The sequence below is a fragment of the Mustela erminea genome, chromosome 7 (genome assembly GCF_009829155.1).
Source record: "Mustela erminea isolate mMusErm1 chromosome 7, mMusErm1.Pri, whole genome shotgun sequence".
Classification (NCBI taxonomy): domain Eukaryota; kingdom Metazoa; phylum Chordata; class Mammalia; order Carnivora; family Mustelidae; genus Mustela; species Mustela erminea.
Genome location: NC_045620.1, coordinates 25,596,786 through 25,613,178, shown reverse-complemented (window position 1 = coordinate 25,613,178; position 16,393 = coordinate 25,596,786). Strand labels below are relative to the sequence as shown.

General features: G+C 55.3%; 1 protein-coding gene across 2 annotated transcripts in view; it reads right to left on the bottom strand.

Moving 5' to 3' along the window:
- Window positions 1-16,393, bottom strand: part of NOL4L (nucleolar protein 4 like) — a 130,241-nt gene that overhangs the window by 62,202 nt on the left and 51,646 nt on the right. For both annotated transcript variants that reach the window (XM_032350999.1, XM_032351000.1), the window contains exons 3-4: window positions 11,943-12,054; window positions 2,820-2,929 (exon numbers count right to left, since the gene is read on the bottom strand). In XM_032350999.1, coding sequence (XP_032206890.1) covers window positions 2,820-2,929; window positions 11,943-12,054 — 222 coding nt within the window. The remainder of the gene's footprint in view (window positions 1-2,819; window positions 2,930-11,942; window positions 12,055-16,393) is intronic.

Genomic DNA, 16,393 nt, shown 5'->3' with positions numbered 1-16,393 from the left:
TGGTTTGCAAACACGACAGGTGTCCTCTGTCAGCATTTCGGGGTCAGAGGGATGCTTCAGGAAACGAAGCCACTTTCAGAGCCTCGTCAGCACACGGGGTTTGACAGTGGCAGAGCTGGGCCCCTGGCTGCGTCTGTATAGCAGGGCCATTCCTGGACCCCAAGGGGAGCCCAACTCTGACTTCTCTGCAGGGGAGAAACTACCACTTCAGATATATGTATTTTTCGTTCCAACTCAAGCTGAAGAATCAGAGACCTCTGGGTCCTTGGCCTTTCCCTGCTCCTGCACAGAAATAATCGGATGAGCACTGGGATTGCTTGCTTTGCCACATGCCCAGCTATAGAACAGGAACTGCCTGAGGGACCGAGGCCTGGACAGCTCAGGGCCATGTCGCAAGTACCAGAGACTGGCAGATGAAAGGCCACATGTGCAAGGTGCGATGCTGGTTCTCCTGCCCGTTGTGCGCAAGGCAGGTCTGCAGGGAAACTATGAATGAAGGCGAGGAAGACACAGTTGACTCTGAGATACCCACTCTCACCTCCAGCCCTGGCTGGACTCTCAGAGCCCCCTGGGGAAAAGCACCTTCCCACAATCTGCCTTTCCTCTGTGAGTAGCCCAAACCTCAGCAGGGTAATTCATCCATCTTGATTCATGAACTTCAGTTCATTCACAGATACCCATCGAGTGCTTCTTTGCCCAGCACGTGTGTCTTCTCCCCTTTTCTTCAACAACAGAATACCTCACACTCTCTGCACCAGCCATATCAGTCTGATTCTCAGGGGTACTATCCTTCCTTGAGCCACAGGGCCTTTGCACAAGCTGTTTCCTTAGCCTGGAGCTCTTCCATTCAGACCTCTATCTCAGCTCATGTGTTTCTCTCTGAGGCAAATCCCTGCTTTGACTCATCCCTCATGCCCATCTAAGAGTACTTACAGCACCATGTGTCCTAACGCATGGCCTTCATCACAGCTGCACTGCGATGACAGACTCATCTTTCCCCCACCTGTTCGTTGTTACTTGCTCTGAGCTGGGCATTAATGTGTGTGTGTGTGTGTTTTTTTTTTTCATTAGTGTCTGTTTCCCCCAAATCATAAGAAGAACCAGTAACAGCAGTTCCTAAGACTTGTTCATCCCTAGAGCCTGGCTCATGGAGAAGGGCTCCATAAATATTTACCGAATGACTGAATCCTTGCCAATGTACCTAACCCATAGTTTTAATTCCCCACAGACAGTAAGAATTTATACAACAAGACAAACTACAACAGGATCCAGTAATGAGGGATCACAACGTGGCCTACACGGACCACTGTTGGTTCCGGGGGTGATACGGATCTAGCGCCATTTTGTAGGAAAGAAAGAGCCGTGAGGCTGGACGACCAGCTGTTCCAGCAGCTCCACACTTCCCCAGGACAGATGAGAACTGTGATAAGAGTGTGTGAGAAGCCGGGTGCTCATGACCGTGTGGACGGTTATAGGAAAAGAAATGACTCTGGAGCGGAGGCAGACGTCTCAGGCAGAACGTGCACAGTGGCGTTCAGAGTTTATAACTAGTAGCGAAAGCACCCTTATTACCGACGTTCGTGCGCAGAAACAATCTTCCCGCCGTGAATTAGAGACCCCCACGCCATCGTCCTCACTCACATTATGTTCGATCACGTGACGACTCTTAGGGGTGTCACCATCATAGAATAGACCACCTCAGGTGAGAAGACGTAGGAGACACAGAGACACAAACGACTCTACCATCCAGAACAAAAGCTTACTTCCTTCAACCCTTAGCGGCTGAGGCGAGGGGCTGGGAGGACACACCACCCCTCCTTGCATAGAGGAAGGCGAAACCGGCCGTGTTCAAGCCAGCCAGCTCCACTCCTCGAGCTGGGAGCCACAGCTTCTAGATGCTACCTGGACGCATCCCGTTACTTCACCTCGGAGCTGGCTGTGGCGTCCACGCCCACCGCGTGCACATGCTCGGGTTGTCAAGGAGACCGGCAGTATGTGGGACAGCATGCACCCAGGGCCGGGAGTCAGACCGTCAGTTGGGGGAGGGGGGCGGAAGACCCATTCCCCTAGGTAGGCCTCCAAGATACGGCAGATTCATATGTCACAACAGATGAGAAAATCTGAAGCGGGAGATAAGAAATTCTGACCCTGGTTTTAGGCGGTGGTGGAGGGAGGCAGGTGGCATTCACCTAGTCCTTCCTTAAAGGACAGTCATGCTACTTGCTCTGCAAAGAGCTAGAAGGTAGACTGTGTGGGGAGGCAGGCAAGAGTGGTTTTCTTTTCATAGCCTGTTTCCATGGTGCCTGACAGCACTTGGCAATCTATAGCTGGGAGTCTTGGACAGCCAGGGGGCCCCAGGGCCTTATCTTATGCAGGCCACCCTCCAAAGCCCATCCTTCTGGCCTGCCTGGGCCCCCAGAGGCCACAGGCAAGCAGCCAGGGCCCCTCTCTCACCTCCCTGGGGGAAAGAGGTGAGCGACATTACAAATGGCAAAGCAGAGAGAGAACAACCGAAGAGCCAAGGTCTACAGCTCAGGCACACCCCCTCCCTCCATGCCCTTGGGGAGAGTTCATAGAAGCATGAGCTTCCCGGGTTTCACTGAAGACCTCATAGGGCGGTCGGCCCAGCCGACCCCGTAACCAGGAACACATTCTTTCTCTCCCCTCAGCCTGGATGGCAAGGCCCGGATCACCAGATAAGGGCCTCTTTGATTCCCAGTGTGTTTACACACGCTGTGGCCCCACACCTTGGAAAGAACCAACCACATCCAGGCGGGTTCGCACGCTTCCGGGCCGGGTGAGGGAACGTGGCGCCTTACCTGTTCCTGGGAGTTCATCACTCGCAACTTCATCTGCTTCAGGTACGTGGAGGTAAGGGGCATGTTGTAATCGATGATCCCGGAGACCAGGGGAGAGGGAGGCTCGTTTTCTGATAGAAAGAACAAAAGGAAGCCACTTTGAGTCTGTGCCCAGGGCCCCCTGGCAGGTACCACACCCTGTCACCCACACCAAGAACACAGAGCCTGAGGAAGAGGAAGGAACAGGCCTGAGCTCATAAGCTGGCGGCTCAGCTACCACACCTGGCCCATGGATGGGGACCAAAGGCACTGAGGAGAGGCTGCAGTGGGGTGGGTGCTTGTGTTTGGGAAGAGAGCACAGGTATTTGGCTGCTTTGAAAAATGGAAGTTCTGGTCACCCAGGGCCCATGTGGCCATGGGGCCACCCACCAGTGCGGATCTGCCACAGCTCCTTCTTGCAGATGGGGCAAGAGCTCTCATTTCCTATGCCCATTTTCACGTGAGTACTTCTGCCAGGCCCTCGAAGGCATCTATGCTTCCAACCCCAGTCTGAGCCAGCTTCCTGCGGCACACATGCCACCACCACCTGACCCCATCTCCCACCCCCACTGCATCCTCCCAAAAGCACGGGCAGGTACCATATGGATCACGGGTCTGGCCCGAGCCTCCAGCGCCCATCTCCCAAAGTCTGGTCCGTCCTTAATCACATGGAGAGGAGGCCTGGTCCTCCCATTTATTGCTTTCTCGTCCTGAAGATCAAAGTAAGCCATGCTCCTTTTGTAGAGCATGTGCAAAGTGTGGAAAGATGTAAAGAAAAAAAACAAAACAAAACAAAACAAAAAAACCCCAATCACAGCACCAAGCAGCTTGGCATATGCTTCTGTTTGTTTTTTCTTTCCTTTGATTTCTCTTCCTTGTGTACTTGATATTAAAATGCATACAGAAAATTATGTAGTCCGCTTTAAAAAATTTTTTTTTCATAACATCATCATAGTCATTTCACCCACCATCAAAAATCTTGTTTTCTGGGTATTTACCCTAAAGATACAAACGTAGCGATCCAAAGGGGCACGTGCATCCGAATGTTTATAGCAGCAATGTCCACAATAGCCAAACTATGGAAAGAACCTAGATGTCCATCAACAGATGAATGGATAAAGAAGATGTGGTATATATACACAACGGAATACTATGCAGCCATCAAAAGAAATGAAATCTTGCCATTTGCGACAACGTGGATGGAACTAGAGCGTATCATGCTTAGCAAAATAAGTTAAGCGGAGAAAGACAACTATCATATGATCTCCCTGATATGAGGAAGTGGAGATACAACATGGGGGGTTAAGGGGGTAGTAGAAGAATAGATGAAACAAGATGGGATTGGGAGGGAGACAAACCATAAGTGACTCTTAATCTCACAAAACAAACTGAGGGTTGCTGGGGGGAGGGGGGTTGGGAGAGGGGGGTGGGGTTATGGACATTGGGAAGGGTATGTGCTATGGTGAGTGCTGTGAAGTGTGTAAACCTGGCGATTCACAGACCTGTACCCCTGGGGATAAAAATATATTACATGTTTATAAAAAATTAAAAATTAAAAATTTAAAAAATTTAAAAAAAATCTTGTTTTTCTTTGCAGATAGCATTTTCATAGCTGTGTACTATTTTATCATAATTTATCATTCACTTGCAACTGGCTGCTTAGGTTGTTTCCTGTTGGGGGCTATTGTAAACAATACTAAAGGGAACATCTTCATCTGTGAATACTGGTGTGTATTTCTGATTGTGTCCTTTGTAAAGATTTTATTTATTTATAGCATGGGCATGCGTGCAAGAGGGGCAGATGGAGAGGGAGACAGCATCTCAAGCAGATTGTGCACTGAGTGTAGAGCCTGATGTAGGGCTCGATCTCATGACCCCAAGATCATGACCTGAGCCGAAACCAAGAGTCAGACACTTGACCAACTGAGCCACCCAGGTGCTCCTGATGGTGTCACTACCCAGCCTTCGTGTTCTGCATCTGAGCTGCCCCTGCAGGTGCCCCCAGGGACAGACTAAAATGGCACAGAAATAAATCAAGGAGGATGGGGAGCATGATTAAAAGGGAGCCTGTCATACCACCTCCCCCCCCTTTCAGCTTCCTCTTCAGATGCCTTCAGATGACCAATCTCAAAACGCTGGAGTCCCCTGCTGGAGTCTGTCACCCTGAGTGGGGCCTCATTTGATCACTTGACCCTGCTTCACCCTCTCCCTGGGGATGAGTCTTGGTTACCTGTTCTCTGGCCTCCTCTTTCTGCCTCCAAGACTCCAGGCTTTTCACCCAAAGCTCCCCCTGGTGCCTAGTTCTGTTCAGGGGCCGGGATTTGAGCAGTCCGAGGAAAAGCAGGAGCGACTTCTGGACTGGCCAGTGCCTGTCCTCCCCCATCACCGCCGGGCTGGAGAGATGGGCTGAAGGGCAACCGGGTGCGGGGGCCCATGTGGAGGAGCCAGAGGCCAGGCCAGAAAGGTCCCTGTGACCTTGAAAACACTATGCCATATGAAAGAAGCCAGACGCAAACGGGCAAGTACCATAGGCTTGCGCTTGGATGGAATTATCTAGACTAGGCAGACTCACTGAGACAGAAAGTGGGACAGGGTTTATTAGGGACTGGGGCTTGGGAATGGGAAGTTATTGCCTCATGGGTACATGGTTTCTGTTTGGGGTGGTGAAAATGTTTTGGAAACACAGCAGGAATGGTTGCCCAATGGTGTGAATATAAATAATGTCACCGATTGTATACTTAAAAACTATTAAAATGACAAGTTCTGTGTTATAAATGTTTAACAATAAAGAAAAAAAAAAGTCCCTTCAAACAAGGGGGTGAAGCTATGCAAAAGGGACAAGGGAGTCCCCTGCTTGATATGGATAAAACGGCCCAGAAAATAGAGTCCGTGTAGACCGCATCTGGGGGACTAAGGGGCGTCCTTTTGAGGTGCTATCCTTCTGAGAACCATCCAGCTTGAATAACATTTCTTACCAAGTTGTATGAAAATGCAGAACTAGGGGCGCCTGGGTGGTTCAGTGGGTTAAAGCCTCTGCCTTTGGCTCAGGTCCCAGGATCCTGGGATCGAGCCCTGCATCGGGCTCTCTGCTCAGCAGGGAGCCTGCTTCCCCTTCTCTCTCTGCCTGCCTCTCTGCCTGCTTGTGATCTCTGTCAAATGAATAAATAAAATCTTAAAAAAAGAAAATGCAGAACTATGTTTTGCTTTTATTTTTTTTAAAATATTTTATTTATTTATTTGATAGAAAGAGATCACAAGTAGGCAGAGAGACAGGCAGAGAGAAAGGGAAGAAGCAGGGTCCCTGCCGAGCAGAGAGCCCAATGTGGGGCTCGATCCTAGGACCCTGAGATCATGACCTGAGCCGAAGGCAGAGGCTTTAACCCACTGAGCCACCCAGGCGCCCCTGTTTTGCTTTTAAAACTGTGTTGTCACACTCAGAGTTTTTGTGTTCTTGAAGATTTTTATTCTTTGAGGAAGAACTAAATGTCACTAATATCTCAGAAACTGGCTTAAAACGGGCTGAACTTTTTTTTTTTTTTTTTTTTTTAAATAGAGATTTCCTCTTGATTCTGTGGTGGAGGGATCTGGCCCGGCTGTCCACTGGCACCTTTGCCCAGACGCCTGGCGTGGAGGGAACTAAAATCCGTTTCTGTGGCCTTGGGTCCTCTTCGTGTCGCCCCACCCTCAGCCCAGACTTGACCTCCTGGAACCCAGGGGCATGCTGGGACCTGCCTCCTGCCCCAGAGTGACGGGGCTGGAAGCATGTGTGAGGCAGACATTTGAGCAACCCCACTGAGATGGTGTCACTCAACAGGGCCCTGGTTCCTGTTTTCAGATGCTGGGTCTTCAGACGGAGAATTCGGCCATTTCTGTTTCATTTCCTCAGAGACATGGCTGTCTGGTGAAAAGCTGCGGGCAGGGCCACCCTCGCCCTGTGGATGGCTGGTCAGAGCCGCAAAGGAAGGCCTCATCCAGTGTAATTGTGACTCTCCGTGTCTGGTCATCCACGGAGGCCGGCCACCCCTGGCCTGCCTAAATGCCACGACTGCTTATGAGCATGTATCTTTAATAAAGCCAGGTACAGGGGCTCCTGGCTGGCTCAGTGGGTTAAGCCTCTGCCTTCAGCTCAGGTCATGATTTTGGGGTCCTGGAATAGAGTCCCGCATGAGGCTCTCTGCTCAGCAGGGAGCCTGCTTCCCCTCCCCTTCCCCCCACCTGCCTCTCTGCCTGCTTGTGCTCTCTCTCTCTCTGTGTCAAATAAATAAATAAAATCTTAAAAAAAAAAAAAAAGCCAGGTACAGCTTGGTTTAGGGAAGAAAAAAGCAACGGCTAGGATGGCCCTCTCAGGGCGGAAAAGGGATCTTCCTTGGCCTGTTCCCACCCCAGCATGTCGGCAGCTCTGAAACCATCTCTGGCGCCCAGAGGCAAGCTAGGAGGGCTCGAGACCAGGAGCCAGGCTCCCCTGAGCACGCGCACACACACACACACACAGACGCGCGCGCGCGCGCACACACACACACACACACAGACGCGCGCACACACACAGACACACATACACCCCCACTGAGACCCAGGTGCAGTGAAATGCTCCCGCCTGCGCCTCCAGAAGTGAGAGTTCCGGCGGGCAGGGGGCATTCCGGGTGAGGGAAGGTGCTGGGAGCTGGTGGTGGGACCGCGGGAGAACCCCAAGTTTTGGGGCCGTGGGGAGCCCCAGGGTTCTGGAGGTTCGGCTCCCGTGAAGAGGATCCGCTTGGTAGAAAGGAGGCGAGGAGCAGGGGCCAGCGGGAGCCCTAAGGGGTCCTGTGCTCACAGGACAGACGCATGCCAGTCTGGGCAGAATCTAAGGTGACTAGCAGCGGCTTCCTTGGGCTCTGTGAAGACAGGCCGGTCCCCGCTATGGTCAACACACAGAGTGGCCATGCCTGAGCCACGCTGGGGCGGTGGGCGTTCGCAGGGGTCACAGGGCCGCCATGATCCAGCAAGTGGCTGGGGAGAGAGGCAGAGGAACCTCTCAAAGAGATATCTCAACACTCTTTGCCAGGGACAAATGAAACCAGCCCAAGAGCTAGCCCTGGGTTTACGGGCCCTGGAAATAATCAGTGATGGGGCGTCTGGAGCCAGGCCAAGCCAAGCGCTGACCTCTACCGCTAGGCTCCAATGGCATGCACCCATCAAGGCAAGCTTCAAGGGAGGCAGCGGGCCTCGCCCCTCCAGGTGGAGCACATGGGGGCAGTTCTCGGGAGCTTTCACCTATAGAATGGAAGAACTCAGTCCAGGGACCCCCGTGGCTCCCAGGGCCAGTGGCCAGTCTTCCAGGCGAGGCTGGGTGTTCAAGTGTGTGGGCATCAGGAGGGCCCAGAAGAGCCATGAGAGCCACCAGACTGTGGGGGTGTTCAGATCTGGAAACAGATGTGGGGCCTGGGGCTGGCTCAGGGGGTGCTAGAAAGCCTCTGTCCTAGGGATGTGAGTCAGCAGACCAGCAAGTACTGAAGGAGCACTGCTGTGTGTGCATTCGGGGTGGGGCAGGTGGGGGGACCCTGTAGGCACAAGCCATGCTCTCCGCGGGGGGAACTGATGGCCAGTCTATTAGAGCTCAGGGGAGGAAGAACTCAGAGGGCTCTGGAATAGCTCAAGACGGCTTTGCGGAGAGAGGATCTGAACAGTGTTCAATCACCTAGCCAGCAGCTACTCAGCACTCCTCAGGAGTTCCACGCAGACCCTCCTGCTCCAGAAGGCGGGTACTAGTATGAGTACCCCCATCTTTCAGAGGCGGCACCCTCCTCGGGTGGTACAGCAAGCGAGTACGAAAACTGGGCCAGGCCAGGCCAGCAACCTGGCCGAAATGGGAAAGACTGCAGGGGCAAAGGAAGCAGCTGGAATGGAGTCGCCTGAGGGGAGGACAGGATCTGGGGGGCTAGGCACAGAGGGGGTTGGAAGTAGAGCAGTCTGGGCCTGGTGCGAAGGAACCACCACCGGAGTGGATGATTCTGTCTCTGAGGGAGGGTCCCTGCTGTAGATAACTTGGTGGCCCACTGCTAATCCTGGTTTGTTGCCATGCAATGTATATTTTGTCACCTCAGAGGAACCGGAGTGTGTCTGCAGAGGCCCCTTTCCCCAGGAGCTAGGGCTGGTCTGAGGGCACACCCGGTTCTCACCCTCTGTGCTCTCTATGCCTGGACTCACTCAGGGCTGTGGAAAAGGAGCGTGGAGCCGGGAGGCCCTGGAATTTCCCATCCTTGGACTTCCTGATCCTCAGCAGCCTCCTTTGTTTCTGCTCCTGGCGCTGGGGGAGGGCACGGGACTGTCCAGGCCCCCACGCTCCGCCGGGGACAAACTGCTGAGCAGGGGAGGCTGCTTTGCTTCCTCTCTTTCTTTTTAACACGAGGCCAGGAAGCCAGGCATTTTCCCAACAGCCCCTCGAGAAGTCTCCATCCTGTTCCCTGTCCCCCTCCTGCCCCCCCCCCTTCCTGGGACAGGAACACGGCCGGGGTCTGGGGCCTGGGGCAGAAGAAGGAGGGGGGCGGCTGGCATGGCAGGGGTGCCTAGGAAAGAGCAAGCAGTATGGCCGCACCCTGAGAGGCCAGTATGGTGGAAGGAAATCAGATCTGCAAGCTCTCAGCTCGGGTAGGGGAAGGGACACCCTGCCAGCTGGTGAGGGTAGCCCGGGCAGCTAATGCCTCTGGCCATTAAGCAGACAGGGGAGCCTTTTAGACTCTGAGGCTCTCCACTAGCAGCTTCCAGAAAGCAAGCACTTCCTTTTTGCCCAGCATCCAGGTTGCGTACCCAGGGTGTTCACCTAGGTGGGGTGGTTGATCAGCTATCTCCCTGTGGAGCCCCTGAACACTGGCATTCTTGTGTCTGGACACCGGGCACAGAGGGCAGGGGGAAACAGGCTGGTGTTTCCCACGTGCCTGCTGCACCAGGCGCCCTCCAGAATGGGCTCCTTTAATTCAACTCAGAGAGGCAGGCATTCCTCCCATTTTGCTGATGATAAAATAAGTTCTCCTGTCTTCTGGAGGAGCTTGGACAACTGATTTCACCGTGACACTCGTCTGTGCCTCATTTCCTCGGCTACAAGCTGGGACAGATCCCTCATAGGATCGTGGAAGCTATTATGAAGAGAGGTCCCCAGCCTGCCATGGGATACTCAGCAGCAACCGGGTGCCACAGCCAGGCCAGCTGGATGCCCCCCACCGTACTTTGCCATGGGCCACACTGTCTCCAACTCCCTCAGTGTCTCCTCCTCCTTGTGGGGGAAGCGGTGCACCTGGGGCCCGAGAAGCAGCATTCTGTCTGCCGCCAGCAAGGACATCCCCGAAAGCTTTGCACTGCCTGCTCTCCGGCCCTAACCGGCCTGGAACAAAACCCTGGAAAGAGAGGTTCCTCTGCAGAGCCCACAGAGCTGGTTGAAATTCCAGGAGGCTCCCTCCTGGAGGGAAGTGCTCACATTCTCTCTCTCTCTCTCATTCTCTCTGCCCCAACCCCCCCTCCACCCCGCCAATCCCTCCCGTCCCTCCTCCTCCTCCTCCTCTGGGGCGGGGGTGGGAACGGTGGGGGCAGCTCAAAGAAGAGACAGGCTGCCCCCCCCCCCCCCCCCCCCGGCCAGGCCAGAGCCCATGGATGAGAAGGAGTGGAGCTGCCACCCCAGAGACCTGGCCACCATCACTGAGGAGTGGGGGAGGTGACAGTCGTCTTCCACCCTGGCAGCAGCACAACAGAGGGAGCCTGCGGACACCCCAGAGCAGCCCACAAAGCAGGCCCCTCGTGGCCTCGCCTCGCCTCCGTTCCTCTAGGCTAGCAGCTAGCGCTTTAGTGTCTGACTCCGCCAGTTGCTATGGAAACGGTTAGGCCAGAACAGGAAGGGACAGGCAGCCACCAGCAGGGCACGCGCATGGGGACCCAGACCCTGACAGGGTGGGGGTGCAGCAGGGAAAGCCCTCCCGGCCTATTTGCAAGCACCAAATACCAAATATCCTCTTGGCCCAGGGCTTGGGGGTAGTGGGGGGAGCTCCGAGGCATTGGCAGCCTTGCAACAGCCCCAGCTCCCTCCTCCTGCGTGAACCCCGTGCCAGGTATGGGGTTGAACCCTCAAACCCCAGGGGTCCCCTGAAGTAGGCACCACGATTAACTCTACGCATGGATGAGGAAACCGAGACTCAGAGAGCTGAAATCGCTTGTTCGGGACACACCGCTGCCGAGTGGCAGAGCTGGGATTCAAACCCAAGTGTGGCCTGGGGGGGCTCTGCTCTTAAACCAGGAACCCAGCATTTACGAGGTATAAGCCACACTTGTTCCCATCCCACAGGCTTTAGAAGCCACCCATGTACCCGTGGCCTGATGACCCCACAGATGGGAAGGTTTCCGGATTTGGTCTGTCAGCTGGTGTCAGTCACTCACGGGCATTGGAGACCACCCAAAAAACCCACAACAAAACAAAACAAAACAGAAAAACACCCCACCTGATACCTACGCTATGATTTCTTTGTCGTCATCTATTTGAGCTTTGTTGATTTGGAGGGTATGGACATCTATCTGTCCAAGGGACCCACTTCAGCTGGTCACAAGTGCTCCGGGCATTTAAATTCTAAGTAATCCCCACAGATTCCCTGGTTGTTTGTGGGGAGGGAAGGAACACTCAGGGAGGACCTCCTATCGGTAGGTGTGGGGCTCGAGGGTAAAAAGGCACAGGTGGCGAGAGGCGTACCCCTGTCTCCTGAGAGCTCACAGACCGGTCAGTGCGACCAGACCCATGAGGACACCGCTCAGGGCGAGGTCTGGGTGACAAGAGTGAAGGAACTTAGGGAAGAGGGCGAGATGATCTGTTTCCATCAGGAACCTCAGTAGGAGAAGAGGGTCTTGATGGGCAGTAGGAACGTACCATTTGCTTTTCAAGGAAACTTGACATTTTTCTTACAGTTAAGAAACAACAACACCAAAAATAATGAGGGTCTTTGGGCAGGGACCCACACTGGCCTCTGGGAATTGTGACAACCACTGGCCATGCACTTTTCTGTCTGTGCCAGCAAGGGGCGGGCCCTGCTGGTGGGAGGGCCTCTCCCTGCACAGCATCCCAGAGCCACCAGCATCCCCTGCCTCCTCCCCTACCTTTGGGCTCCAGGCCGTTGGAGTTAAAGTGCATTCTCTTCTGACACTCGGTGCAGCTCATCAGGAACCGGGTCACGGCCTCTCGCGGGAGGAAGGCATAGGTCTCCGCAATCTGAGGACAGAAAAGCTTTGCTCATTATATGGGACCGGGGGAGGCCGCCTGGTCACCAGGTCACCAAGATCTGTGTGCTGGTGGCAGATGCTTGGCCCTTGAAGAAAGGGAAGGGATTCGAGGAGCAAGGAGCAGGTGTCCTCAGTTCTTAGCCATGGAAATGAGTTAGTAGTCTTATGGAAAACCACTTTTTAAAAAAAATGTTGAATAAAAGAGTTAGAAATTGAGAAAGCTATCTAACCTATGTTTTAATAAGTAATACTCTTCTCAGAGCATTTAATTGTTGCTGCTGAAAAATGAGTATATGAACATTGCTCTAGGGGAGGGTGAAACAATTTCCATTCTTACGGATGGATAAACCGAGACCCATGAATTTACCAGCTCTGGGCCTATGGACGGAGCCCGAGGTTCTAAAAAGGTCTTTCCTGCAGTCATTCACAGATTGAGAACATTTTAGGGAGCGCTGTGAGCGTCTGATGACAAATTTTCAAACTGGAAATGCTGTTAAGGATGTCCACGTTCCAGGTGAGGTCACAGGGCCCAGAGAGGTCGACTTACTTGCCTAAGGCCACACAGCTTGTTAGAGGCAGTGGCAGACCAAAGCCAATGCTCCAGGACACACCGAGCCAGGACTGCCTCCAGGGGGCCTCACCTAGCCAGGGACTCGGGATGGGAGGAGAAGTAGGTGGGAGGGAATACAAGAAACAGGCTGGGAGTGGAGGAGGGGGTGTGGGCCCAGAAGCCCAGATGTACCCTCTTGCTCTGGGTTTCGGGAAACGTTCTTGCCCTGGTTTGGTGGCCTCTTAGGCCTGGGTTCGCTGGCTGAGACTGGTAGTTGCCCAGTTGCTGGTTTTCGCCCATTTCCCAGAGCCCAGGCCGTCCCGCTCCTCTCCACTAAGGGGCAGCATCACCCCAGCATTCCACCATCCTCCCTGCAGCCCAGCCAGGGAAAGTTGGCAGAGGCCTCTGGTCAGCCCATGGAGGGAGGGGACTGCTCTCCAGGACAGCACAAGGTCTGCTCCTTTGGGATGCACGAGGGCCCTGTGCCATCTCTGTAGTGGTCAGGAGGTGGAGCAGGGTAGGGCGGAGTGGATGGGGGGCCGGGACTGGGGAGGGAGGGCGGGAGGGCGGGGCAGGGTCCCAGGGCTATGGCCAGGCCCTCAGAGGACCAGCTCAGGCTGTGCCCTCAGCTCAGCTGGTCTGTGGAGCTCGGGGGCCACCCCTGCTTGGTGGCCGGCTGCAAAGGCAGAGTTAATTTTGGTGACACAATTGTTATTTCTCAGCTGATTTGATGCTCTGCGGAGCAGGCAGGCTCCTTGATGAGTTATCTCCCTTCCAAATTCCCTGTCTGATTGCCTTCCTCTGGAGGTCAGGGACAAGGGCAAAGCCCTACGCTCTGATTGGAGCTGGTGGATGGGAGGGCAGGCGGCCCGTCCTCCTCAGGTCTAAGGGCTCCGGGATGGGGGCTTTCCTGCCACACACAGAGACATCTTCATTCCCAGCCCAACCTGCCTGGAAGTCTCAGGGGTGGCATGTCCCTCTCAGGCCTTTGGGCCTGAAGGGCCGATAGCGGCAGGAGTAAAGGGGCAAGGGTGCAGGGTGTCTGCCAGGCAAAGAGCAGGACCTTGGCTGAGCTGGGCAAACAGGTGAGCCCTGCCGCCGCCACCGAGGCACAGCAAGGTGTGGCGTCCCAGGTCAGACCTCCGGGATGAGTTGAGGACCTGGGGGAGGAGCGTCACAGTCCGCTGGGAAAGGAGGGAAGTTGCTGCCATAGGAACAGCCTGACTTCGCTCTGCAGAGCTCACCGGCTGCTGGGCAGAGAAATCATTTCTCCAGTGCTCAAGGAAGCCCTTCCTGGCCTGGCCGCTCTGGAAAGGGTGGCCGGCAGCACGGGCAGAGGCCCCACTTGCCACCTGACCCGCCGAGGAGGATCCAGGGGCAGTTCCCAGAGAGGGCCCGGCCCAGGGGCCAGAGTGACAGCCCCAGCTCTCCTGGCCTTGGCAGGGATCCCAGCAGTGTGCCAAGCTGGCTGGCGGGCCACGGGGCAGGGAGCACTGGGCATGTGGCTTCCGGCTGCACAGGAGCAGGTGGGGTGGACTGGAGAAGGCTGGGGGAGAAGCCCTTGGAAGCCCTGCCCTGGGGGGCTGGAAGGTCTGCAGCCTCGTGAACAGCTGTGGGGGGTGAGTGGGGGGAGTCAGCTGGGGGGGCAGAGGCCTGCCCAGCTCCATGCTGCCGTAGAGGCCGGCATGGAGGAAGGGCCCCATGGGGCCTTCAGCCTTCACTCTCCTGGCTTGTCCACATAAGAAATGGGACCTCCATTCCTGTTCGACCACACAGAGGTCCAAGGCCACAGGCCCCCAGGACGAGCTGAAAGGAGGAGGAGGACAATCCTCGCTTACGCCCTCCCTCGTCAGTTGGCGGCTGGTTTCCGGATAGTTTTGGAGCTCCGGACACAGATCTGGAAATAGTCTCTTGTGTGAAGCCAAAATGTGAAACAGGTAAAGACGGAGCTGCTGTGTGCGAGGAAGGGAAGCCCCAGGACCCCTGCCCCCACCCCGCTTCCCCCAGCAGCCTGCTGCCTTGCACTTGGGGCCTCCTGCCTGGACACTGAGACCTTTCGCGTTTTTCCCGGTGGTAAAACTGAAGGGAGATTTCACGGGCAGGGAGAGCAGAAGCTATTTGCAGAGTCGTTGACTTGTAAGGCCCCATTTTCGCTCCCTAGCTCCAGGGCCGACAAGGACAGATGAGGCCAATTGGGGGGATTTGCACCACTTTACAAGATCCTCCTGCTGCCCTGCGGTGGATTAGCACGTGGTGGGCCTGGAGCAGCTGCTGACCACATCTGGCCCCAACTCCAATGTGGTCTGGGCGGCCAGATCCAGACTCTGCCGCTCGGCCCAGCCTACCAGCACCCCGGGAGAGAGGAAGGAAGCAAGGAGCTTGCTCCAACCCAGATGGGTACAGACTCCAAAATAAGCCCCTTGAAAAAGGACCTGTCCTCTGTGTAGGATCAGGGAATTTGTAGAACCACCTGGAACCCTCCCCAGACCCTGCGGGCGGGGGCAAGTCCCCCCTGGGGATCCTCTGGGTCGCCTGGTCACACTGCATCAGAGGCAAAGTACGGCAGGGACTTCCTGCCCCTAATGGGAATCCCCTGCATTACCCATTGTAAATGGCCATCTCTCCCTGGCTCATACCCTCAGTTTCAGAAAGCTCATTACCTGCTCTCTCTGATCTACTACTGGATAGTGGTGGGTGCCAGAAGCTTCCTTTTCCCACAGAAGAATGTGCCTCCTTTAATGCCCTTGAACAAGTCTGCCCATCTCCCTTCCAGCCCCTGTTTCCTGCAGGCACCTCAGGCCTGTAAGAATCTGGAAGGCCCCCAGTGGCCTAGAGATGGCAAGGCAGTCCCAGGATTCAGGTCTGGCAAAACACACAGAGAAAAGTCCAAAAACCCGCAGCCAGGGGCCCGATGCAAACCCCACGGTGCCGGGCTCAGCCTCTCTGCGGCCGTCGCGGCACAGAGTTTCCTTGGGGGCTCTTTCCCAGGCGGGCAGGGTGGGACTGAAGAGCTAGGCCTGGGTTGAGGAAAATGGGATCAGATGAAAAGAAGGGGGACAAAAGCCTCCAGGCACCACCCCCACCCCCAAAAAAGGAAAAGGGTGGCAAGAGAAGGGTGACAGATGGGGAAGAGGAGGGGGAAGGGAGAGGAGGCACACCGGGTAGGAGGGAGGTGCAGCAGCCCCCTTGGCCTTCACACCCACGGCAGGAGGGCCCTGGCCTGCTCCACTCAGCCTTGGCCCTGCTGCTGAAATTCCAGCTCTGTGCGCAGCCCAGCTGGCCCGCTGCCAGTCATGTGCCAGCTCCAGGCTGGGCAGCGGGAAGTGGGGCACGCGGCGGGCATATGGACAAGAAGCCAGGAAGTGCAGAGCAAAGGGCTGGACGTCCGCTTGGCCCAGGGACACAGAGGCTGGTGGGACCAGTCCAGCCCTGCCTTCTCTACAGCACCCAGGCTGCAGACCCTGCCTTCCGAAATACCCAGAGAGGGGGCCCTCAGTGGCCCAGTGTGTTAAGCCTCTGACTCTGGGCTCAGGTCATGACCTGAGGGTTGTGAGATGGAGCCCGGCATCAGGGCTCAGGCTCAGGGCTCCTCGCTTACGAGGGAGTTGTTTGAGATCCTCTCCTCTGGCCCTCCCCTCCTCCACTCATTCTCTCTTTCTCTCTCAAATGAATAAAGCTTAAAATTATTAAGTAAATAAATACCCTGGGAGTGCCTGTGGCACGAGGCTAGGTGCTGGTCATCAAGGAGACCAGGGAAATCACGTGGTCTGGCTGGCCC